The sequence below is a fragment of the Ceratotherium simum genome, chromosome 6, assembly GCF_057802395.1.
Source record: "Ceratotherium simum simum isolate JZ-2026a chromosome 6, ASM5780239v1, whole genome shotgun sequence".
In the NCBI taxonomy this organism is placed as follows: Eukaryota; Metazoa; Chordata; class Mammalia; order Perissodactyla; family Rhinocerotidae; genus Ceratotherium; species Ceratotherium simum.
In genome coordinates, this window is record NC_141905.1 from 61,805,778 (window position 1) to 61,833,003 (window position 27,226).

The 27,226-nt window shown below is 35.9% G+C and overlaps 1 protein-coding gene across 7 annotated transcripts in view; it reads left to right on the forward strand.

Moving 5' to 3' along the window:
• BTRC (beta-transducin repeat containing E3 ubiquitin protein ligase) overlaps positions 1-27,226 on the forward strand; it is a 184,310-nt gene that overhangs the window by 94,320 nt on the left and 62,764 nt on the right. For 4 of the 7 annotated variants that reach the window (XM_004427970.3, XM_004427972.3, XM_087432476.1 and 1 more), the window contains one exon: positions 13,412-13,489. The exons of the other annotated variants lie outside the window; for them this stretch is intronic. In XM_004427970.3, coding sequence (XP_004428027.1) covers positions 13,412-13,489 — 78 coding nt within the window. The remainder of the gene's footprint in view (positions 1-13,411; positions 13,490-27,226) is intronic. 7 annotated transcript variants of the gene reach the window in all.

A 27,226-nucleotide genomic window follows, 5' to 3' on the forward strand; every position in this document is an offset into this window, starting at 1 on the left:
TCAAAGCAGGGAAGATATCCAAGGTGATGAAAGTCATTTAGCAGAAAAAAGTCAGGAACAGGGATGACAGAAATAACTATTCTGCAGAGAGAAAGGATTTTGGCGCACGTCCTAAGGGTTCTATAGTTCCCAACCCCATTCTGAGAAATCAGAAAGATCTACAAAATGCAGATGTCTTTGAGTTACAAAAATAACCAGATGTCCTTACTAGTAGAAGCAAATGTTTGCCTCTTAATTCACACAAAACTATATCCAGAGAGCAGAGGCTCTCTGGATGAAATATTGTGTAAATATGGCAGCAAAGAAAATAGTGGCATAAAAGGATCTCTCCTAAGCACATAATCATAAAGGTAATATCTTGAAAAGGGAAAAAAAATTCTTTTAAGATTGATGTAGAATTAAAGGTAAGAGAGGCAAATTAACCTAGTTATACTTTTGTTCACATGATAGGTGAGCTTAGTTTTTTATTATGTATGTCTTGCTATCCCAAATCCCCCTGGTGAATTTTTATTCATTTTACTGTGCTTGTTTAGCTACTTTGTGCATTGTTGTTGTATTTTAAACACTGAAAATATATGCATGAAACTCATTTTTTTCTGAACAAATGATAATCATCTTAGTTCTTTCAAGAAAAACAACTTACAGTAGTACATAAATGCCCCCTTTGCAAGCCTATTGGGATTTTAAAAATATTAAGCCACATTGTTATAAATAGATGTGGTTTGGTGACTGCACTGAGACATCTACTGAAATAGAATAAAATGTAAAAAAATCTACTTGAAAGGGCAAGGTATGAAGTTTGTTTGTTTGTTCTTAAATCAAGCCTTTAGAGTCAAAAAACCTTTAGAGTTTAAATGGACTATTACTTCTGATGTGGAGCATATTAACATAATTACAAACTCTTTTACATACTCATAGTCATTGCTAAGTTGATATTCAAACCTTTGATTAAGAAGTCACAAAGCTGAATGTGTTCAGACATCTGTGTAATATCTCTCCTATTCACAAAACAGAGATAACTGTTTTAGCGTTTGTTTTTTTTTTCTTTTGGTCCCCATATTTGGTGATAGAAATTTGTCCTTCTCCTATAGCTATACTTTTAATGGTGAAATATTAAAATGCTGTATTATGATATATTCTATAACTTGAAAGTTAACAAAAAAGCAACACTCTTCCTTCTTGCCCTTGCTTTGTCACACCCTGGTGCAGCTTGTGTCTTCCATCCTTCTTATCAGAGTATCTCAGGGCTTAGTTGAGCTTGTTTATCTTAAAGAGCAGGAGGCAGGCTTTTAGGGAGTAAGCTACATGTTCCAGTATAACAGGCACCAATGCTGTTTGACTTGAAAAACATTTGATCTCTTACATTAACAGCCCATGTCACTGTAATAGGGACTACAGCCGGGCTGTTGTTCAGTTTTGTATTATTTTAGCTTTGAAATAACTGTCAGTGCTGCTCCAAAATCTCCGAGTTTAAAATTGTGTATTGGCTATCCACCCAGGACTCGTAAGTAAACAAGGTGATGTGTGTGGCCAGAGGGAGCATATTTTGTTAGCTTTGTTTTAAATAAGAACCTTCCCTATCTAAAGATGGTTTTTGTCTGATCCCTGGTAGTATGCTGCATGACTTTGCTTTTATAAATTTGCAGATCTAGCAATAACTTAAAGCAGATTTTTGTTTGTTACTAATGTGTGTGCTCAGTGACTATTAATTATGAACTTTCATATTTTTTTCTTGAATAATGAGGCATTTAGTTTTCTCATGAAGCTTAACTTCAAACATCCCGCACAATTTTCCTAAGTATAGTAGTTTGTATAGCAGTGGTTGAAAATGGGCAAGCAAGAATTTAAGGGGTGTGTTTTTTTAGACTTAAATATTGCTTAGCTTTATTTTTAAATATTCAGTTATTGTAATTTCTGTGCCAGGAATAGTTTGACAGTTGGAATCAAGTAGCAGTATTTAAAGAACAGAAAATAAAATTTGTAAAACCAGGTTGTTGTTTTCTTCCTTTTTAGGAGTACCTCTTGTTTTAATAGTGATAGAATGGCAGCTTATTATATAGTAGTGGTGGAATGGCAGCAGTTTTATTCCTTCATTTCTTCCTCCTTCTGTTTATTTTCAAGAACCTAGTTTGTTTTCCTATTGTCGTTCTTTTCTGATATGATACAACACTACCAGGCCACCTAGCACTTTCTTTGAATTTAACCTAAAATACATACATCAGCCAGCACAAGCATAATTGGTTGAAGGACAGCCATCTATCTGGGAAGTTCTTCTAAATACTGAATGTGTCATGTGCTTTGACATGACATATCTGTAATATCTCTGAATACAGAAAGCACTTTCTGTGTTAGCTGTAGGTGTTAAAGCAGTAGTGTGTTTTAAGAATGTGTGCTGTGCAAATTCTGGCTTGTGAGGTAATGACAAGTGTTTGCCTACATAGACAATATATTTTTCCCCTTGAGGTCCCCACACACCTAGTTTCCCTCAAGCTCATCATCTCTGTCAGGTTAATCAATAGGCACCGTATGGCAGAGGGTCAGTAATCAGTGTCATCGTGCCTTTAAATCGTGTTGAAAATTTGCTTAAAGCCTGGGCCAATTAACATCGAGATGATGAATGGATGGGAAGATGGGAAGAGCCTGACGCTCAGGGGCTTTGTGAGGAGGAGATGCTCAGCTGTTGAGCAGCAGACACCAGCGAATAAAATCAGCCATTCATGGGAGCTCAGTCCACCCACTCTTAATGATAATGTCAATCTAGCAAAATATATACACATTGGAGTTGTCACGAGTTCATAAATCAAAGGAGTTTGTCAAAGGCATTCAGATTAACGAGGCAGCAGCAATAACAAGTCAAATTTGCATAGAGAATTGCTTGAATCTCAGTAAATTATGATCCTGTTTTTCATTTGATTATTTGCTAATGTCTCAAGAGGGAGAATGATTATATTAGCATGCAAAATCTACTCCAGAAGTAGAAATCTGAGGTATAGAAGACCAGCACACTATGACAATTAATCAGTTTCTGCATAGTAGCATAAGTGCATAAGGCCCAGAAATGAACTTCTTTTTTATTATTATTTCTCCTTGCTACTGATCCAAATGGTTCAGCTTGACAGAGACTTTATATTGCTTTAACAGTGTTCTGAATTGTGCCTGCAGGCAAGACATAGTTATGCAGCTATAACCAACCTATCCATCTGCCAACCAGATTGGAATTCTCCTATCCAAGGCTTCCATTAACCCCCACTGACAGCTCCAAACAGGATTAAGAATTTCGAAGCATAAAAAATAGTTGTTCTTTGCAAATATACACAATCCCATTGCATTTTGAGAAAGGCTGCATCTGTAGTGTTGTATAATTAGTGTTGGATAGTGTAGCAGGGGCAAAAACCTACTTGGTGTTTTTTTTAAATCGGTCATAGGGAGTGAGGCAGTATTAACAGAAGTCCCGTTGTTTGGTTGTCCCAGAGTGCTTTCCGTTATAACTGGTTCCTAGCACTGTGCTTGGATTGGTATATTATCAGAAAATATCACTTCTTGAAAGCTTTAACTGGTGGATCTTGTTCAAGTTTAGCAGTATAGGGAGACTTCGATGTGGTTGTGGTTTAATAGAATATGTCAGATGATAAACGTGCTAGAGAAGCAATGTGCATGAAAACATGCCAGAGGATATTATCTTATGAGGATACCTCAGGTCCTTTCTAAAACTGGTCCTGGAATAGGATTCTTTAGAGTTAGCTTCTGAACTTAAATGACCTAAGTTTTTCCCCATTGTATCCTAGAAGGATTAATTAAAATTTGTTTAAATACACACACACACACACACAGTGTTTTATTTGTCACCTTTCATTGAAGAGTTTGAATGATTTTTATCTGTGTAGCTAAATTACCTTTTAACCTTGTAGAAGAATAATTGTTCCTATTTTTGAGAATTGCAAATCATATACATTTGGAGGCTATAATTCGCTCCAAATCATATAATAAGCTAATGGGAAAAATATTAATCCAATTACTAATTTACCAGTTAAGCCCACTATATAATGTTTGCAACTAGCTATTAGAAATCAGTCTTGGGCCGGCCCCGTGGCTTAGCGGTTAAGTGTGCGCGCTCCGCTGCTGGCGGCCCGGGTTCGGATCCTGGGCGCGCACGGACGCACCGCTTCTCCGGCCATGCTGAGGCCGCGTCCCACGTGCAGCAACTAGAAGGATGTGCAGCTATGACATACAACTATGTACTGGGGCTTTGGGGGGAAATAAAAATTAAAAAAAAAAAAAGAAATCAGTCTCAAGATCTTTTTCTTCATGTGAGTCATCATTCTACATGATGATGAACAAATAATTCCATTTTTTAAATGTGTTCAAAATCAGAGTTATAATTCATCCTAATTTACCTCCTTTGGTAAAATGATATAATTTTCCTGGTTACAGAGTCCTTTGAATTCTCCCAGTGAAGAATGTGGCATAGATGGAAAATGTTACTTCTAGTTTGGGAGTTGGTTATTTTATTTATAACAGATGTCTGTTCAAACAGGCTCAGGCTCTGTTGCACCATCCAACCTTGAGCAAGATGCTTACTCAAAGATTATTATAAGTCATTATGAGTGGCTTGACTTTTCATCACTGTGTAAATTAGTTTAGTTTTTCATTTGGTTATATAATCAACTCTTAATTATCCATGTCATCAGGAGTTGTGTGTTCATATCTAAACAGTAAATAAGCCACTTATGAGGTCGTGGAGAATATTGCCCCAGCCATAAACCTGCTGTGTGCTACCATCAAACTCTCTACTTCTTGTTTTGGACACCAAAAAAACTCTGAAAAGTTAGGAATGCTTTGCTTGTCCACAGAAGAACTTTTCCTTCTTGAGTGCTGGCAAAGTGTATCTGTTAAAGACCAGATAATAAACATTTGAGGCTTTGTGGGCCATAGGGTCTCTGTGGTGACTTCACCTCTGCCATTGTAGTGTGAAAGCAGCCATAGACAAAAGGTAAATGAATGGGAGTGGCTAAATTTCAATAAATAAAGTTTTACCTTGCTAACTCCTGCTCTGAATTATCATAGTGGCATTATAAGCGGTGAAACGGTAGGACTATAGTTGGGCTATCACTTGGAAGTTTCTCTGCTATGGAAACCATTTTTAAAGCTAGCTGAATGGCGTGGGTGTAGGGTTTCAATTATTTATTAAGCCCTTGTTATCTGTATACTATGTAATGTGTTAAGAAGTAGAGGGAACCACAAAGACTTTGCCCAATAGGCTTTCATTCTTATTGGGTAGTTGAGAGTAACATGCAAACATTTATCTAATTAAATGCCAAATTGTGTGGACCAAGATAAAAATGTTAAGGAATTTCCAGTAGAGTAAGATGGAGTAGTTGTATGGTTTCTTAGAGATGACAGTTGAAACTCATTTTAAGAATAGGTAGGACTTGAATAGATTAAATTTCTTGTGTTTATAATTTTCAAGTGAACTAGACTAGAATTAAGGATCCTTTCAGCCTGAAATTTTTAAGATTATATATATCACATGTTTATGAGACTGTGACGAGACTTGCTTAACTAGGGCAGAAAATGTATGTTGAGGGAAATAACTTTATGTAATGTAGCAGAAAATTCTGGGAGGTCTTGAAAACTAAGCCTAGAACTTAATATTTGATTTCGTAGAAACAAAGAGCTACTAAAAGTTTTTGAGGAAAAGAGATCATCATGACAGGAGTGGTGTTTAAGAAAGAAAGATTAATCTGGCAATAGTATTCAATCCAATAAACATTTTAAAACTCACATTGTGTTCTCAAGCTTTGTGCTGAGCCACTGGAAAATAAAGATGAAAAAGAAACTGGCCCTGCCCTGAAGGAATTTACAGTGTAGGGTGGGGTTGAGAAGCTTTTTCATACAGAGAGGTATAATATAAAGAATAAGTGCCAAAATAGAAATAAAGTGCTAATTCAGAGTAATTAATTCCAACCGGGGGTTGGTGGGGTGGGAGTAGGGGGAAGAGGGGATGAACATAGGCTTCTCAGAGAAGGTATCATTTTAGTTGACTCTTGAATCAGAATTTTAGTAGATGAAGAGATCTGGAAAGAAGGCTGTTACACATTGAGAGAATAGAATTAGCAAAAGTACAGGGATGAGAGAGTGCTCTTCTTATTTTGGAGAGTGATAAATAACGTCATGTAAATAGTGCAAGAGACTTTGATGGAAGGGTGAGTTGGCCAGATTGTGGATGCTATACTAAGAAGCTTAGACTTATCCTATAGGTGACAGAGAGTGATAAAAGGTTTTTGAACAGGGAGTAACGTCTTTTTAGAATGATGATTCTGACAGTAGTGTGTAGAATGGATCAGATACAGATTTAGGCAAGGATGTCAGAAGGCTATCTCAATAGTAATAGCACTAGTAAGAGGTGTTGGTGGTCTAGACTAGAGTAGAGGCAGTGGAAATACAAAACTAGGGTTAGATCTATTAAAATAGATGATTCAGAGGAAAAATTGAAGACCTGAAATTGGCTAGATACATTCAAAGAAAAAAAAAAGGTGGGGAGAGGATGAGTAAAAGTTGACTCTGAGGAGTTAGGTCAGGGATGGAAAGAAAAGTTGGGAGGGAAAGATCTGGCCTAGAATGGGTGAGAATGGTAGAAGAGTGCTTTAAATTTGGGTAAGTAGGTTTTGAAACAGATTATTTAAGTTTATCCTCTGAATACTTTTTTTTGGGGGGTGAGGAACATTCGCCCTGAGCTAATGTCTGTGGCAATCTTCCTCCATTTTGTATGTGGATGCCGCCACAGCATGGCTTGATGAGCGGTGTGTAGGTCCTCACCCAGGACCGAACCGACGAACACCAGACTGCCGAAGCAGAGCGCACGAACTTAACCACTATGCCACTGGGCCAGCCCCTGAATACTTTTTTTGATCTGATTCCTTTTGCTTTTTTATTCACCCCCAGGTTACTTCTGGACACATTTTGTCTAAAATACATCCCTGAGATCTAATGCATGAGCTTTAGCAATATGTCACTTTATTGACTTTCCCCTACCCAAATCTCTGTTACTATGTCTGCAGGCGTTACAACCCAAATGCTTCCAGTTCGAAGTTAAATTCAAAGTTGTCGATGAGACTTTTATTCTGCCCCTTTAATTCTAAGCTAGTAAGTGCTGGGCTAAGAGAGAAATATTTGAGTTAATATGAAAGGTAACAAGTTATGTAGTATCTTTTTTTCAGAGATATTTTAATAGAATGCTACTGATTATACCGTATTGTTACTGCAGGATTACAAACACATTCTGCAGATGATTTACTGTAATGAAATGTTCCATCTGAGTATTATGAATGAGTTGGTCTGAGCAGTCAGGTTTTTCTAGTTGGCTCAGGGTTAAGTGGTAGAATATAACTTTTATCTAGGTTTCATCTATTTTATTTGTTAATTTTTATTTTGTAATCTTACATTTACACAGAAGTTGAAAGAATAGTGCAAAGAATCCCCTTATAATCTTCACACGGATTCTCCTTATGTTAACATGTTACCATATTTGCTTTATCTCTTATTTATACATACATATATACACTCACATTCATTTACTTATTATTTTTTCTGAACCATTTGAAAGTTAAGAGACATAATGTCCTTTTACCCCTAAATGTTTCATTGTATGTTTCCTAAAAACAAGAACATTCTTTTAAATAACCACAGTACAAATTATCAAAATCAGGAAATTGAATGTATAAACAAACCATGGACATCTATACAGTGATACTATTTGGCAATAAAAAGGAAAGAACTACCAATATATGCAGCAACACGAAATGAATCTCAAATGTATTATGTTAAGTGAAAAAAGACAGACTCAAAAAATTATATACTATATGATTCTATTTTATGACATTTTGGAAAAGACAAAATTATTGAAAACAAAAAATCAGTGATCACCAGGGAAAGGAGTTGACTATAAAGGGGAAGTGCAAGGGAATTTGGGGAGTGATGGAACTGCTTTACATCTTGATTGTGGTGGTCATTACACATTTGTATGCTTTTGTCAAACTCAGAACTGTACACCAAAAAAGAGTGAATTTTTCTGCATGTAAATTTAAAATTGGGGAAACAATCAGTAAATTAACATTGATACAGTGTTATTAGCTCATCTACAGACCTTCTTCAGATTTTTCCAATTGTTCCAATAATTCCCTTTATACCATTATGTTATAATACCCACTCAATAGTTACCCATCAAAATCAGATTAAATTGAGGGTCAGGAGGAAGAAAATTTTGGATGTGGGCTAGTTACTACTTATCCTGTTAGGCTCAGATCACTATTTTTCACTATATAATTCAGTATAGAGGACTTTACCATCAATTTTGTTTCAGCCCCAAAAAATAATCTCAGATCACAAGTTGCATTCAATTGTCATGTCTCTTTAGTTAGTTTCTTTTAACCTAAAATAGTTCCTTAGTCTTTCTTTGTATTTCATGACCTAGACTTTTTGTGTGTGTGTGAGGAAGATCAGTCCTGAGCTAACATCCGTGCCCATCTTCCTCCACTTTATGTGGCATGCCACCACAGCCTGGCTTGACAAGCGGTGCGTCGGTGCGTGGGCCGGGATCTGAACCTGTGAACTCCCGGCCGCCGCAGCACGGAGCGCACACACTTAAATGCTTGCGCCACCGGGAGGGCCCGGACCTTGACATTTTTTGTTAAGTACAAACTAGTAATTTTATAGTATGTCCCTCAATTTGGGTTAGTCTCATGTTTTCTCATAATCAGATTGAGTTTATGTGTTTTTGGTAAGGTTACCTCAGGAGTAATAACACATCATATCAAGAGGCACCTAATGTTAAGGTGGTGTCTGCCAGATCTCTCCACTGTGAGGTTCTTGTGTTTCCTTTTATAATTATTAAGTATCTTATGGAAAAATATTTTGAGATTATGTAACTATCCTAGTATTTGTCTAACTTTCATCCACTAATTTGTGTGATGAATCTTGCTTGCATCAATTAGTTACCTTTAAACAGAACTTATTGGACATAATTTAGCTTGATGACCCACGGCAATTGTGAACATTGCTTACTGGGATGCATCATAGATAAAGATACAAGGAATAACTGTGCTGCTGAGCTCTCTTAGGTGATGTTGGAGAGCACAAAGGCGTTGAGAACCACTGAGTTGACCACTTAGATATACATAGATTCCCCTCCACCCTCAAAACTGTAGAGCTATTCATCTTTTCTTTATGTGTGTGAGGTAGATCAGCCCTGTGCTAACATCTACCAATCCTCCTCTTTTTTTTTTTTTTTGCTGAGGAAGACTGGCCCTGGGCTAACATCCGTGCCCACCTTCCTCCACTTTATATGGGACACCGCCACAGCATGGCTTGCCAAGTTGTGTGTTGGTGTGCGCCCAGGATCCGAACCGGCAAACCCCGGCCGCTGCAGTGGAGCATGCGCACTTAACCACTTGTGCCACTGGGCCAGCCTGAGCTATTCATCTTTTATTCACTGGTTTTCTGGCTCTTCACTATTAGGAGGATACCTTACTCCTTGCTCCTGATATCACAACTGTTTAATGTCCTTCCCTCTATTTTATGTAATAACAGAGTTGAATTTTTTTGTACTGATTTGGTTTCTCATGTGGTTGGGCCATCGTAAAAAATGTTAGGTTAATCTATCTAAAAAGAACTAGCTATAACAATGCTTGTTTTTTTTTTCCCATTTGTTAAGAGTTCTTTTTAACAACACCAGCTATATATATCCTTTGCCCTCATGAGGTGGAGAAGGGAATGGAGCTCCTCTACAGCTCTATATTCTGCTCTGAGGTAGTAATTATCCTTTAGCTCCCTTCACCTGTTCATACCTTAGACGTTCTCATAATACCCACTCAATAGCTCCCTATCTAAATCAGGTAAAATAGAGAGTCATAAGGAAGAAAATTGTGGATATGGGCGAGATAGTGACTACTCATCCTATTAGGTTCAGATCACTATTTTTCACTATGTAATTTAGTATAGAGTTTATCATCTATTTTGTTTCATTCCAAGCACCCGTAGAGTAAAAATGATATTTATAATGTCTTCAGTATAACAAACTTCCACCAAAAATTATTTAGGCTTCCAAGTTTATAATGACATTTTAACAAAACATAATTAATTTTGAAATATAGGACCTTACATTGAATTAAACAGGGTTAGATGATCTGAAATGATATTTAAAAGAGGGTGGAACTATGGATGGGCTTGGAGCGTATTATGTTAAGTGAAATAAGCCAGAAAGAGAAAGACAAACACTGTATGATCTTACTCATATGTGGAATATAAACCAACACATGGACAGAGAAAACTGGACTGTGGTTACCAGGGCAGTGGGGGTGGGGGTGGGCACAAGGGGTGAAGGGAGTCATATATGTGGTGATGGACAAACAAAAATGTACAACCCAAAATTTCACAATGTTAGAAACCATTAAAACATCAATAAAAAAAAAACAAAAAAAAAAACAAAAAAAAAGAGGGTGGAACTTCATGGTTTGGGGAATAGTTACTTAGAAATTATAAGTTTATAATTGAATACTGGCTTAATTGAATACAGGCTTACGTTTTTATTATATAAGATTTAATTTGGGCATTTAAAAAACATTGATCTATATTTTAAAAAAAAGTTAAATATATAAATTGATTTTATGGGTTTAATGTTGACCTTTTCCTTCCTTTGTTTGATTCTCCTATTATGGCACATATTGCTAGTTTCCTTATTTGGTATGCCTTATGGTCATTAATTCCACTCTCTCTCTCTCTCATTTTTTTGTAGATAGTCTACATTCCTTTTTTTCAAAACAAGGAGAAAAAGCAAATAGAACTCTGAAGTTATTGAGTCTCTGTCCCTTGCTTATAACATAGCATGTCTTTTCTTCTTTGTCTTAATTTTAGGGACCTCACCTTAAAGTGATCATCACAAATGTAAAATACCAACTTAAACATCATAAGAGATTTATGCCCAAAAGGAACACTTTAGAGTACTGGCCTGTCAGGCCAACTACAGGTGACACACAAGGCATAGAGGTGCAGGGGCCCTAAAATGACACTATATATATACGATTTATGCTTTAATATATTTTTAAATGTAATATTTGATACAAACCAAAATATTATAACTAATATCTAAGTTTAAAACACAGTTATGACCCTAAACTCTACTAATGATTTTATACTTGTATGAAAATTTTCAGATAAACTCATAGGTTGGAAATAATTGCTGGATCTAAAAATACAGTAACTCCCCAGTTAGGGCAGGCCTGGTGGCTCACTGGTTAAGTTTGCGGGCTAGCTTCAGCCGCCCTCAGTTCTCGGGTTCGGATCCCAGCATGGACCTATGCACCGCTTATCAAGCCATGGTGTGGCAGCCATCCCACATATAAAGTAGAGGAAGATGGGCACGGATGTTAGCCCGGGGCCAATCTTCCTCAGCAAAAAGAGGAGGATTGGCAACAGATGTTAGCTTAGGGCTAATCTTCCTCACCAAAAGAAAAAAAAGAAATTTAAAACAATAAATAAATAAATAAAAATACAGTAACTCCCCAGTTAGAATGTGATGAATATATGTAATGTAATGAATATATCAACTGCAAATTTTAAAATATTAACATGACAAATGTAGTTCTGGAAAATGGAACCCAAATAATATGTATTTGGATTTTCTGTATTTTGCCTTGCAGATAGTGATTTACATGTGTTGATGGCTATATATTTTTTCAATTATTTTTTATTGTGGTAAAATACACATAACATAAAATTTACCATCTTAACCATTTTTTGTGTACAGCTCACTGATACTAAATACATTCATAAAGTTTCACAACCATCACCCTCATCCATCTCCATAACTCTTTTCATCTTGTAAAACTGAAACTATAAACCCATCAAACAGTAACTCCCTATTTTCCCCTTTTCCCAGCCCCTGGCAATGACAGTTCTACTTTCTGTCTCTATGATTTTGATTACTCTAAGTATCTCATATAGGTGGAATCATACAATATTTATCTTTTCGTGACTGGCTTATTTTACCTAGCATAATGTCTTCAGGGTTCATCCATGCTATAGTATATGTCAGAATTTTCCTTCTTTTTTTTTTTTTTAAGGCTGAATACTGTCCCATTGTATATATATACCACATTTTGCTTATCCCTTCATCTGTAGTGGACATTTGGATTGCTTCCACATTTTAGCTATTGTGGATAATGCTGCTATGAATACGGATGTACAAATATCTCTTCAGACTCTGCTTTCAATTCTTTTGGGTATATACCCAGGAATGAAATTGTTGGATCATTGATAATTCTATTTTTAATTTTTTGAGGAACCACCATACTGTTTTCCTTAGCAGCTGTATCATTTTACATTCCCACCGACAATGCACACGAGTTCCAATTTCTCAACATCCTTGCCAATACCTGTTATTTTCTGTTGTTTGTTTTTGATAGTAGCCTCCCTAATGAATGTGAGGTAGTATCTCCTTGTAGTTTTGATTTGCATTTCTGAAATGATTAGTGATGTTGAATGTCTTTTCATGTGCTTGTTGGTCATTTGTATATCTTCTTTGGAGAAATGTCCTTTCAAGTCCTTTGCCCATTTTTGAATTGGGTCGGGGTTCTTTGTTGAGTTTTATAACTTCTCTATGTATTCTGGATGTTAATCCTTTATCAGATATATGATTTGCAAATATTTTCTCCCATTCCGTTGGTTGTCTGTTTACTCTGTTGATATTTAGAACTCTGCACTCACTTTCAATTGGATTGTTGTTTTTCCCCTCTTCTTAAGTATTTAAAAATCCCCTTGACATTTTAGGGGTCTTCTAGCTGCTGTTGAGGTGGTAGTGGCAAGAATGGACTTTAATCCTAAACCACTGGTTAAATGTTGTTTTAAGCTAAGTACTATGCTATTTTTAATAAAGAAGAGAAAATCAAATCTGAGAAGAGGAGGAAGAGAAAGAACTATTTTTTTTAGGATCTAGACTTTGAGATCTTGTACCAACCAATATTTACTATAGTTTAAAACAAATTATTTTAAAAAGAATGTAATAATCATGGTTTAAGTTATCAGCTAAGTGTAGACTGGAACTTTCTTATGTCCGGTGTCAGCCTGTATTTTCAAAGAACAATAAACTAGACTTCTAATGAATATGATCTGCTGGGCAGTGCTTAAATATAGATGAAATACTTTCCACCTAGATCCCTACATACATTTATTTATATACATAGGCATATGTTTTCCTTTACATAAGTGTATGTCTGTATGTATATAAATCTTCAAATTAATAAATGCATAAATATACATGGTATTCTAGCTCACAGAATTAGAAATGTAATTCAGTTTACTCCCACAGAATAAGATTGAAGATAATGAGAACTGAATTAAAGCTTACTTTCTTTCACAGAATTCCTCAGAGAGAGAAGACTGTAATAATGGCGAACCCCCTAGGAAGATAATACCAGAGAAGAATTCACTTAGACAGGTATGAAATTCAGTCTTACTTAAAATAAAAAGCTACCAACAATAAAACAAAAGACAGGAAACCCTCAATTTGCCATTCATTAAGCACTAGAGCTTAAATTAAGAGTACTCTGAAGTTGGTCTGGCTATAGCCATCAGTTTCAATTAGGTAACATTTTTCCCCAATCATTTAAAAAATATCCTAGGTGTACAGGACAGTCAATTGCTTACATGTAGTGAAAACAAAATTTAAAAAAAGGTTTCTTGTTCAGAAAAAATAACTTGAAATGCTTCTTAAGTGCAGATAGTAGAATAGTTGACTTTAAGCCTTATTTTCCTATTAAGATTCTTCATACATTTTTTAAAAATTAATCATCAAAAGGGATCTGCCTATAGTGAAGTTAGCTCCTTTTAGTCTGAATAATATTTGCTTGCTTTTTCTAAAAGTAAAAGCCATTATTGATGACCACTTTAAAAAAAGTTTTACTCGGGGCCGGCCCGATGGTGCAAGCGGTTAAGTGTGTGCGCTCCGCTGGGGCGGCCCCGGGTTTGCCTCGCCGGTTCGGATCCCCGGCGCACACTGACGCACTGCTTGGCAAGCCATGCTGTGGCGGCGTTCCATATAAAGGGGAGGAAGATGGGCACGGATGTTAGCCCAGGGCCAGTCTTCCTCAGAAAAAAAAAGGATTGGCAGAGATGTTAGCACAAGGCTGATCTCCTCACAAAAAAAAAAAAAAAAAAAAGTTTTACTCACCACTGTGCCCCCACTCCCCAAAGGTGACACATTTTACTTTGAAAGTTCGATTCCATGGCTCTCTTTTTAAAAATTAAAATGTCCAAAAACATTTGGTAAAAAAAACTTGCTCTTGGGCCAGCCCTGTGGCACAAGTGGTTAAGTGCGCCCGCTTCCCTGCGGGGGCCCGGGGTTCGCCAGTTCGGATCCCGGGAACGTACCAACGCACCACTTGGCAAGCCATGCTGTGGCGGCGTCCCATATAAAGTGGAGGAAGATGGGCATGGATGTTAGCCCAGGGGCAGTCTTCCTGAGCAAAAAAAGAGGAGGATTGGCAGATGTTAGCACAGGGCTGATTTTCCTCACAAAAAAAAAACAAAAAACTTGCTCTTTTCACTGCCTATAGCAACCTCTAACATCTTCCAGCTCCCACTGGCCAAAAAGTAAGTTCTTACAGTGTTCCCAGAGAATAGGTATACCACCTATTCATTTTTAATCTAAAATTGGATAAGATGAGCACCAGCAGTAGTAAAAATAATTTTAATCTATGTGGATTTATAGCATTATTCTAGGAAAAAGGAGAAAACATCTAGTATTTGTTGAGCGCCGGCCGTGAACCTGATACTTATTTTATTTAATCCTCATGATAACTCTATAAAGTTGCTAGATATGATTTCCAATTTATAGATGAAGAAAATGGAGGCTTAGAGAGGTTAGATGACTTGTTTAGCTAGTCAGTGATTTGAAACCCACATCTCAGTGTTGCCAAAGCATTTTTACTTCTACCCTCTGACTCCAGTTTGTATACAGTATTAATTTAGGGGAAAAGTAGTTGAAACTGTGACACACTCATTTTTTTTTTTTTTTGGCTGAGGAAGACTGGCCCTGGGCTAACATCCATGCCCATCTTCCTCTACTTTATATGGGACGCTGCCACAGCATGGCTTGCCAAGTGGTGCATCAGTGCGCGCGGGATGTGAACCCGCGAACCCCGGGCCGCCGCAGCAGAGCGTGCGCACTTAACCGCTTGCGCCACTGGGCCAGCCCTGACATACTCATTTTTTTATTTACTATATCTTAAAAATTTTTTGGATGGGCACTTTTCCTTTTTTTATAAAAATAATTGTATAGTAAGTAGAATTGAATCAGCTCAGGAAGGTTTGTAAAAAAAACCCAAATGATCAGTAATTGATATTGTGCAGTTACAATGTTAACTATTTGGAGATAAACACCTGATCTGTAAATCTAAAAAAAAAGAACAATATTGAATAAGATAAATTTGGAGGTGGAAACATTCTGCCCACTATACAGAAATAACTGTCAGAAAACAATGACACAACAAAAAGTTTTGGCAACTTTATTTAAGCTAACAAACGAATTTTCACTCTGCAAAGTTATAAATTAATTTTAATAGGCTGATCCAGATGGTCCATTTGGAAAATGGATAGGCTGATCTGTTGAAAATTAAACTAAATTTATCTCTCTCATACTTCAAACTGAAGCAAGAGAGAGAATCGTGCCTATTAAGTCCAGCACATACAGATGGACCAGCAGGTCACACATGGGACTAATCTGATTCATTTTAAAAGTAAATGCATACATTATTGAATCATTTTCTACTTGCAAGATCTGTTGTGTGCAGTATTTGAAAGAGATTTAATGTTTTTTTTTCATTGCTTTTTAGCAGGTTCGCTTCACCCCCTCCATTTTAACAACCGTTTTTGGTTTTGTTTTTCCTCCTAGTGCTCCAAATGATTTTTCTAATATCTATCATTTAGTGTTGAGATCCAAGCTCTGGAGATTAATTAGGTCATGAGGCTTTTTCCCCTCCCTTCTTTGTAAAGGGTTTTATCTCTATTCTCTTTGTGAAGAGCATGAAGTCAATGTTCTTGGAAAGAGAAATGGCCTTTAGAAAAAGGGAAGTAGGAGATCCTCCTGGGGCCCTCAGAGTCTTTTAGCTTCTGGGTGTTTTAACAGCCCCATGAATGCAGATTTGTAAATTTATTGCAGTGCCATCTGGTTTTTTGCTGGAACCAGATTACTGTTGGCTTGTGTCTGTCTATTGTGGTGGTCACTCCCTAGGAGCTTGCCCTCTCAGTCTTAAGGAAGAGTGATGAATAGCAGGGGTCAATAGAAGCCGGTCACAGGGCAGCTGTCCAGAACTGCCCTGAACTTGATTACCCCACTGCTGATTTTTTTAATATAGAACATAATATATAAGCTGTTTAAACTCCCTCTTTTCTCTATTGCATATGACAATAATGAAGTGCCATTTGCTCTTTTTTTCCCCCCTTAGTCAAGTTACATAGATAAAAAGATGTCAAGGCTGCCTTTTACCTAGTGTTGATGTAAGATTTGCATCATGTAGGCCATCTCTTAACTTGAGATTCTTTTGCAGGTATTTCTAATGGGATTTCAGGAACTCTTTCACCATTGATTTTAAAATGCTCAGTTATGTTCTAACAAGTTTAGTATTAAGACTAATTTTATAGTTTATACATATTATTCTAAAGTATAGTTTTATCCTTGTTGATAGGATATGACCACTGCATGTTAACTCGGAGAGTTATGTAATTATTGGAGGAGGTGAAAGAAGGGTTATTACTACAATTCTTACAGACATTAAAAGGATTAATAAGGGAATATTATAAACAACTTTAAACCAAAAATTTGGCAACTTAGATGAAATGGACAAATTCCTTGAAAAATACAACTTACTGAAACCAACACAAGGTAAAACAAAATTTGAATAGCCCTATGTCTATTAAAGAAATTGAATTATCAAAAGGCCCATATGGTTTCACTGGTGAATTCTATCAAACATTTAAGGAATAAATAGCACCAATCTTATACCAACTCTTTCAGAAAATAGAGAAGGAAGGAATACTTCCTGACTTGAATTGTGAGACCACCATAACCATAATTCCAAAACCTGACAAAGACATTAGCAGAAAAAGAAAATACTGAAGGAGAAAGTCAGGAGACACTACTCCCTGTATCACCAGCTCATTTTCTATACCTGCTTTTCCATTTCATTTCCAACATCAGAAGGCTGGGGGTGGGGGGGAAGGGGGGGTACGAGCACAGGGGGAGGAGAAAAGCTATGTATCCATTTAATTTTCTAAGTTTCAGAATAATTTTCTCACCTCTTGGCATTAAGTAAAGTATGAACTTTTATTTAAATGATGTACAAAGTAGCTACAATTTTCTTTCTACTTTTATTCCTAAAATGTGAAGCCGATAAAACCATAGCAACTGTTTTTATAGCTTTTATTCATATCTGCAAACAAGGGCAAAGGCCTGGGAGGATCTAGTTATTTTTTGAAAATGTAGCCTTACAACATGCAACTCCTTCTTTGCTTCACATTGGTGCTAATAGGATCTGTCAGCCCTGCCTTTTTCTGTAATTGAGTAAATTGTGACCTCTATCTCATCCTTCCCCCATCCCCCATTCCCTTTGTGTTTGTGTCCACTTACCATCTTGAGAACGTGGGCAGTGATAAATAAAGCATTCAGTAGAGCTCTCTCAACTCTTTGAAAGCAGCGTGATGCCAGCCCTCTAGTTATATTTCTTTAAGTGTTTACGTTTTTCTGTATTCTTTCTCTTGTGTAGCTGGAACCCTGGGGATGCAAAGCCATGAGAGAGGCCAAGAAGCTAACAAAGTAGCTGTCTCCCTGGTTAGCTTGTTCCTTTATTCTTTAAAAACAAGATAAAAACCATCTGGCTCAGGGCATTACATTTTCCTCCCCCATGCACCTCTATAGATGGAGACTTCACCTGCAGTGAGGGTTTACATTGATTAGGGAGGGAGCAGTAATTCAAGCTTCCATCCTCTTCGAGGATACTTTGCAGTCTTTAAAGGTGCTGACCCACTGAGTTAAACTGTCAAGGGAGGATAAAAAAGTATCTTCATCCCAGGAGGTAACAGCTGCCAGGTTTTCAACACCTTACACGCTGCTGGAAAAATGTCACAATTGTCAGCTGAAAGAAAAATGACTCTGTTGTCATCTTCTGTTAATGACTGGGCCTTATAAAAGGAACTACATAAGCCTTTTAGAAGGAATAAGTAGCTGTTTTCCTTGCCTACCCCCACCCCAAATTCCTATGTTGTTCTAAACATTACCTTGGAGTAGATCCACAAAGAAACAGCAGTGAAGAACCTAAGGTTAAAACAGCCCAGTATAAGCATGGAAGTCTGATGGGCATAGCTCCTTTATACAGTTGGATGAGTAGGAGGAAAAAGCACATGGCGGACACAGAAAATGACATTATAGTGTGTATTAACAAAACAACAACAACAACAAAAAGTCATTCATAAGCCAGTGAACTGAGAGAAAACATACTGTATTTCTGCTCTTTGGAGGACAATTTGTTTTCAAGCAACATCCAGATGGGTAAATACCGCGACATTTCTTTTTGCAAGAGAGTTGCTTCTTTAAAAAAAAATCAAACTCACTGAATTTACTTCCTTTAATAGTTCTGTAATGTTTGTATATGATGGCATTCCCTTCTTTCTGATTTGACTGATGAGGGGAAAAGGTTTAATGAAGTCCCTGATATCAGGCAGGCAGGATTTTTTTCTATTTGTTTTAGGTTAGTCATTTTAATTGTATTGAGTAATTAGAAGGTACACACAGCCAAGGGAGCTTTGTTCTGATAATTGCTCAAGAAAACCCATTCCCTGTCTGCCTTTGCTTTGTGTTAAGACATTTCTCCCTCTAGTGGCAATAGTAAGCACTTTGACTTGGCAGTAGGTAAGGTGTAATTGCAATATGACAAACTATGCTTAAGGGACTATCTTGTAAATACTTTAGTTTGGGGGTTGGCATTATTTCATTATATATATATGTGTGTTTTTCCCCCTATGAAACTTCCTACCTCTTTTTTTTTTTTCCTGAAGTGCTTTGGGCTTTGGATAGAAAAAAACTGCCTGAGATGTTTATTAAAAAAAAAAAATCACAGTGCATCCTGGGTAATGTTTTGCAGCTTGACTTAATTTTAGTCATCTGTTTTAATTACCTATTTATAAAAATGCTTTTGCATTTGTAGACATTATTTAATACTTTGGAAGAAGCACCTCATTTGAAATAAATAAATAAATTGTACTTATTTTAAATAGTCCGTGTAACAGACCTTAAAGGTAATTAATGTAGGTCTCTTAAGTAAGACAAAAGTGATCTTTCCAAGTCTGATGAAGTGATTTGTTTATTTAACTTCCCACTCCGGCTGAATCCTTCAGAGTCTAATAACTTTTTTTAAAAACATAGTTTGGCAATTTCTGTCTAGCTACAAAAACCCTTCTTCAAAAAGAAGCAATTTAATAACCAGCTTTCTTAAAATTACTTTGAGAAAGGAAGACTGTATAGGGGGTCGGTGTTTTGTTTTTTTTTATTTCAGTGTAATCATTCTTTGATAAATTGTGTAATCACTGACTTAGTAGAAAAAATATTATTGAACTCCTGGGTTGCAATGACCATAAAAAGTGTATTTTCATATAGAGACTTGAGATATTGTGAATAAATTATAAAGGAAACAGTTTATATGCTGGTCGAAGTCCATATGGGCCCAATTCATTTTGTGTTCAGTGCATAATCTGGATGCACTATCAAAAAAAGAAAATGAAAAAAAAAAGCCTATTGTGCCCAGTTGTATGAGTCCTTAAAAAATCTGCCCTAAGAGCAACATGGAATTAGATCAGATACAGCTTGGCATCTATTGAACAAGATTCCATAGCATTAGTGTGGCATTTTTAAAGCCCAGTCTCAGCTTCTCTAGCTGTCTCTTTGTGGTTTGCTTTTTCTATCCCATATTCTTGCTGAGGACTTGATTTGATGTTACCATTTATCTGAAGGTTCCTGTCTTCCCCTTCTCGGCCCCCCAATCACTAGCCATTTTCATTATACTATATCTTGTTTTGCTATAGGGCTGCTGAACAGATTTCTTAAGCAGCTTTTGCAAGGTTAAAAGAATGCAGCCTGGTAACAAGTTTGTGTCATTTTAAATATATACCTTCTAGTAAATAAGGAGAAGTCTGGCAATCAATCCCTTTTAGTGTGTTATATGTTTCACCTGACAACTAAACCTTGTATTGATTAGCCATTACTTTGTTAGATAATCCTATGTCATTGAATCCATTGTAAAAAATTAAACTCTTTAAAATGTTTTACCCTAGCAGCAGTGTGAAAATTGAAAACTTGTTCAGAATTACAGCCTGCTTTCACAAAGAAGGTAGTTTTCAGCAAGACATCTTACTGGTTTATGCTTATGTGCTTTATATGCAATATAAAAACGTATTAAAGTACTCCAACGCAAAACTCTCTGCCTCTGGTTCAGCAATGAAGCTACCTTTCAAATGTTGCATGGGGACAGAACCTATCTTGCATTTACTCACGAGTTTGATTTTGGCCTGGAAGGAGTCTTATAACAATAAAATATTGAATGTAAAATATTTTTTAGCCCTTTTATTCCAGAGTGATCTAAGGACTGTGACAAATTTTAGTTTACTAATCTATGTGACTTCTTTGGGAGATAAACAAAATCATGTACCCATTTTACTGATGGAATGTCTAGAAAATAAAAACCTGTATATAGCCTTACTCTAGAAACTCCCACAGGCCTGGAACAGGTTTCCTGAATCTATCTAATGTTCCCCTGAGTGTGTTATACTTATTTCTGAAGGGAAAAGGAATTTTGGAGGAAAAACAAATTATTTTGCTACCTGCCATGACTATTTTTTTCCAGAAAAATAGCATAATATTTTTATTAATTAAGCGATCAAACCTCTAGTACTTTTTCCCCTAAAATGTTAACTGCATATTTATGTATTTTTATTGAATAACATTTTCATACAGTGAATTATATGTATATTAATTGTATAGGTCAATGAATTTTTGATGTCCATCCGCCTGTGTAACCACCACCCCAATCTAGCTATAGAACATTTTCATTACCCAAGAAAGTTCCCTTGTCTCCTTCCCAGCCAATTTCCCCACCCCCAATGAATCAGACATTGATCAGCTTACTGTCTTAGATTAGTTTTGCCTTTTCTAGAATTTCATTTAATGGAATTATACATTTTTGGGATCTGGCTTTCAGCATAATCTTTATGAGACTCATCTGTCCTGCTGTGTATATCAATAGTTTATTCTCTCTTATTGTATTGTATATTCCATTGAATAAATATACTGAAGTTCGTTTTCCATTCTGCTTTTGATGGACACCTGAACTATTTCCATTTTTATAAATGAAGTTGCTATGATGTTCTTATATGAAGATTTTTTGATGAGCATGTGTTGAATACTTTTTCATGTGCTTATTGGCTATTCAGATATTTTCTTTTGTGAAGTATCTAAGATTTTTGCCATTTTAGAAAATTGTGTTGTCTGTTGTCTTCTTGTTGAGTTGTAGAACCCAACTGTATTGAGTTCTAGATACCGGTCCTTTGTCGGATACGTGTTCTGAACGTTTTCTCACAGTCTATGTCTTGCCTATTTATTCATGGTGTGTTTTCATGAGACGTTTCTAATGAGAAGACTAGACTGTTAATCCTTACCCTGTGATTATGAAGATATTCTTTTAGGTTTTCTTCTAGAAGCTTTATATGTTCTAGCTTTTACCTTTCAGTCTGTGATCCATCTCAAATTAATTCTTATGTGTGCTGTGAAATGGAGTTTGGGGTTCATTATTTTTCCCGTACTTTTATTCAGTTGTTTTGGCACCATTGTTGAAAAAACTTTCCTTTCCCACATTGAATTACATGGGTGCCTTTGTCAAAAATCAGTTGACTGTTCAAGTGTAGTCTTATTTTTGAACCTCCTGGAGAGGATGCTGCTGCTGGATGCAGAGCAAAGGATGACAATGGGTGAGGCACTGACCAACCCCTACTGCAAGTCCCTGCACAGCGCAGAGGATGAGCTCAAGGTCCTCTGTCTTTTTAGAGGTGTCTATCCTTGCACCAAATACTACACTGTCTTGATTATTGTGGCTTTATAAGTCTTGAAATCAGGTAGTGTGAGTCCTCCATGTTTTTATTTTTAATATTGTTTTGGCTATTCCAGATACTTTGCATTTCTATATAAATTTTAGAATCAACTTAGCAATTTCTATTAAAAAGAAGTCTGTGGGTTTTGATTTGGATTTTATCGAAACTATATATCCATTTGAGTAGAATTAACCTCTCAATAATATTGAATCTTCCAACTCGTAAACATGGTATATAGCTCCATTTATTTGTCCTTTTAAATTTTTCTAAGCAATGTTTTTTAGTTTTCAGTGTACGTTTCTTGCATAGTTTGTTAGATTTATTCCTATTTACTGTTTTTCAATGCTATTGTAAATTTTTTTATTCTCTAATTGTTTGTTGCTAGAATATACAAATATAATTGATTTTTTACTGTTGACTCTTTTTCCTGTCATTTGTGAATAAAGACAATTTTATTTCTTCTTTTCCAACTTATTTGCCTTTTGTTTCTTTTTCTTGCTTTATTTGAATGGCTATGGTCTCCAATATAATGTTGAATAGGTGTGGTAAGAGGACATCTTGGCCTTGTTCCCAATCTTAGAGGGACACTATTAAGTCTTTCACCATTAAGTATGATGTTAGTTGAAATTTTTTTAGGTTCCTTTGAAAGGATTGAGGAAGTTCCTTTTTATTCCTAGCTTGCTGAGGTTTTTCATCATGAATGAATGGGTGTTTAATTTTGTCAAATGCTTCCCCTCCCTTATTCTGTTAATGTGGTAAATTACATTAATTGACTTTATTAAGAATTTTTGTGTCTTTGTTTATGAAGGATATTGATCTGTAGTATTCTTTTTAATGTCTTTGTCAGGTTTTGGTGTCAGGGTTATGCTAGCCTCATAAAATGAGTTGGGAAGTTTTCCCCTCCGCCCCCCGTTCTAAAAGTGTTTGTGTATGATCCTGGTGTTATTTCTTCCTTAAAATTTAATAGAATTCACTAGTGAAACCATCTGGGACAGAAGTTTTCTTTGCGAATAGGTTTTTTTTTAATTATAAATTTATGTGGAATGATTTTTAATAACAGTTTCAATTTCTTTAATAGATATAGAACTATTCAAATTTTCTATTTATTATTGTGTCAGTTTTGGTAATTTATGTCTAATATTCAAATTATTCTATATTGGGCTAATGAGAGAGCCACTTTAAGCTGGCATCTGTGGCCCTCTGGCATATCTCCATCATTCTCTGAGTATTTCCAGATTCATCTTGTATTTTGCCTGTCCAATCCTGGGATCAGCCATTTCTCCAGGGAGCTATGGATCCTTTTAGTGCAGAAGGGTATTTAGAAGCCAAGATTTAAACATTAACATTTATTTTACACCTATATTTCTATATTTTGAAAACCATGAGTTCACATTGATACCTCCAATTCCAATCCAACACCACAGGTTTTGTTCTAGATTTCTCCCTTTTCATATTTATAATTCTCTTTTTTAATAATAAGAAACCTGGTCTGATATTCTTTCATTTCAACACTTTAAAAATTCTGTTCCCTTGTCTTCAAGCTTTCATTGTTTATGGTGAAAGGTCTGCCGTTGTTTATATTGTTGCTCCCGTGTATATAGCATCCCTTTTTTCTTTACCTGCTTTCAAAGTTTCACCTTTGTTATTGGTTTTCAGCAGTTTGACTGTGTTGGGCCTACGTCCTGTGTTCTTTGTATTTAATCTCCTTGGGGTTTGCTGATCTTAGATCAGTAAGCCAGTGGTTTTCACCAAATTTGAGAAATATTTGGTCACTATTTTTATAACCTCTTTTGTGCTCCATTCTCGCCTCTCTTCTGGGTCTCCAATTACACATATATTAGATCATTGAAAATTGTCCTACAGATGACTGAGATTCAGTTTGTTTCTTTCTTTTTCTCTCTCTATTCTTCACTTTAGATAATTTCAATTGATCTGTCTTTAAGTTCATCGACCTTTCATTGACCTTTTCTTCTTCCATCTCCAATCTGCTTTTAAGCTCATCCAGTAAAATTTTAATTTCAGACAATGTACTTTTTGATTCTAAAATGAATAGAAATTTTAGGTCTTTATTTTTCTGGTAAAAATTTCCATCTGTTTACTCATTTTGACCATATCTTTCATTTAAGTTGTTGAACATATTTATTAAAGTTTCTTTGGAGCCTTTATGTGCTGATTCCCACAACTAGATCATCCCAGGGTCTTTTTCTATTGGTTCCTTTTTCTCTTGACTATAGGTCCCATTTATCTGCTTCTTATGTCTAGCAGTTTTTGATAGTGGACATTATAAATGATGCATTGGGGAGACTCTGGATTCTTTTATCTTTCTCTGATTAAATTACTGGCTGATCAGGTGACTTCATGGAGTCTTGATTTTATATTTGTTAGGGCAGGTGTGTTTTGGTTTTGCCCCTAGTCCTAAGGCGGATCCCTAGTCCTAAGACTTACTCTTTAGTGTCAGTACAGGGTCTTTCCCAGTTTTCAGTGGAATGTTTGAGATGCTTATTAAGCCCCTCTAATTTAGTAGGAATCAAATTCTAAACTCTGTCTCCCCTCATGGGCAGCAGCTAGAATCTCTGCTCAGATCTTTCAGTCTTCTAACTGTTGCTTTCCATTGGAATCCCTGGCATCTTCCATTCGTGTATGTAATTTGGGAGTTAGCCATGGATTTGAGGAGAATTTACATGTGTATTTTGATGCTTCCTCCCTCCCCCATGGCTCTTTCTATTTTCTGCGATTTCTCTTCTTTATTTTTGGCCACTATGGCAGCCCTGAACTCCATCCTCTGACATCTCAAGTCAATAGACTATGGCTTTCTAATTGAATTTTAGTCACCCTGCACCAAGTAGACTGGTGAGTACCCTCAGGGAAAAAGCACATAAACATGGATCTTACCCAGTTTGGTTCTCCTCTTTCAAGGTCAGTCCACTCCTCCCTCCAGTTTCTGCCTACCTTGGGTCAATCTCCAGTGCCTTTAAGTATTATTTGTAAATATTTTTTCCATGGTTTGTAACTGGCATCTGCAGGAGGGTTAATCCAATACAAACATCTCTGCTATTATTGGAAGCAGAACTCTTTTGCCTAAAGTTTTATTTTATTCAGTAAATACCAATTATTTCATAAATGTCTTTTAAAAACACAATAAGTTTCATTAAAAAAAATTTTTGTGTTGTCTGTACGTGAATAGTAAATGTTTGTGGAATTAGTAGTTGCAAAAGAACATACATGTACCAATAGTCCCTATACACTAATGTCAAATGATCCAGTTTATTCTTTTGAAATATGTTTTGAAATAATTTCAACTTAAATTATGTAAGAATAAAACAGTTAAGTGGGTAAATTTTTAAAAGTTTAACTTGTTTAAAAGGAAACTTAATTATATAATATTATTTTTCTCCATTTTTTTTTTTTTTTTTTTTGTTTGACTCTTATGAATTTGTTTTTATTGGGGTATAGGGGATGGTTGGGTTGTTGGGTCCATTTTCTTAAAGTGTATTTTTATCTACCTAGTCTCTTTCCAAAGAATGATAATTGACCAATAATGAATTATTTAAAATATCTATGTTTCCATTGCTGATGTAAATAAATAAATGAATAAATAAATAAATGGAGAGAGAAATCATAGCTTTTACTTACAGAAAAATTCCAATTAATAAATGTAGAAGGAAAGAAAGAAATTTAAAAATCACCATTAGAACATCACAGTAAAAATTACTATAGGTAAGATCCACCAATGGATGCCAAAATTAGCAGGCAAAAGTTGAAGCAGAGACAGAATATTTGCATAGTCTCACAATATTTCCGTCAATATATTTAGTAATTCCTGAAAGAAAAATAATAAGTTTACAATGGAGAATCTTGGCAGACACAACCTCAGGCAAGTGATCAAGGTTAACATCACCAGAAATCCTTGTCAGCACACCCCCTGACTTGATGCGTTGAGAAGGGCACATCACGTCACCTCTGTGGTATCCTTTCCAATAATATATAGCCTCAATCTGATCATGAGAATTCATGAGACAAACCCAAATTGGAGGACGTTCTTTAGGTTAACTAATCAGTACTCTTCAGAAGTGTTAGTCATAAAAGCCAGGAGAAGACTAAGGAATTGTCACAGATTAGAGGAGACTAAGGAGATATGACAACTAAATGCAATGTGTGATCTTGGATTAGATCCTGAACAGAAAAAGGACATTAGTGGGAAAAGTGGTGAAACTCAAATTAAGGTCTTTACTTGGTATTGTACCAATTCCTTAGTTTCGATAAATTTTCTGTGGTTATGTAAGACATTAATGTAAGTTGGGGGAAAGGTATACAGGAACTCAGCTATTTTTGCAACTGTAATGTAAATCTAGAATTTTAAAAAATGGATTCTTTTCTATTGTTGGTTATAAGAGATCACCTGTGTCTTAAGATTTTTCTCTTTAATTTCAACACACATATTTATACTAGTAGTTCTCAAAGAGTGTTCCTAGACCAGCAGCATTAACATCAACTGGGGACTTGTTAAAAATGCAAATTCTCAGAAGCTCTGGGGATAAGACCTAGCAATCTGTGTTTTAACAAGCCCTTCAGATGATCCTGATACATGCTGAAGTTTGAGGACCATGATTCTTGAGACTAAAAGGAAACATTTTTGTTCACATATTGGCCAGTTATTGATAATGTTTGCTTATCATAAAGTATAACCAGTGTTTTTTAATTGTGGTAAAATACATTTAATATAACATTAATCATCTTAACCATTTTTAAATGTACAGTTCAATAGTATTCACATTTTTGTGTAACCATCACCACCATCCATCCCTGTAACTCCTTTCACCTTATAAAACTGAAAATACATACCCATTAAATAATAACTTCCCATTCCCTCCTTCTCCCAGCCCCTGGCAACCACCATTCTACTTTCTGTCTCTGATTTTGACTACTCTAAGTAACTCATAGAAGTGGATTCCCTTTTGTGACTGGCTTATTTCACTTAGCATAATGTCCTCAAGGTGCATCCATGTTGTAGTATATGTCAGAATTTCCTTCCTTTTTAAGGCTG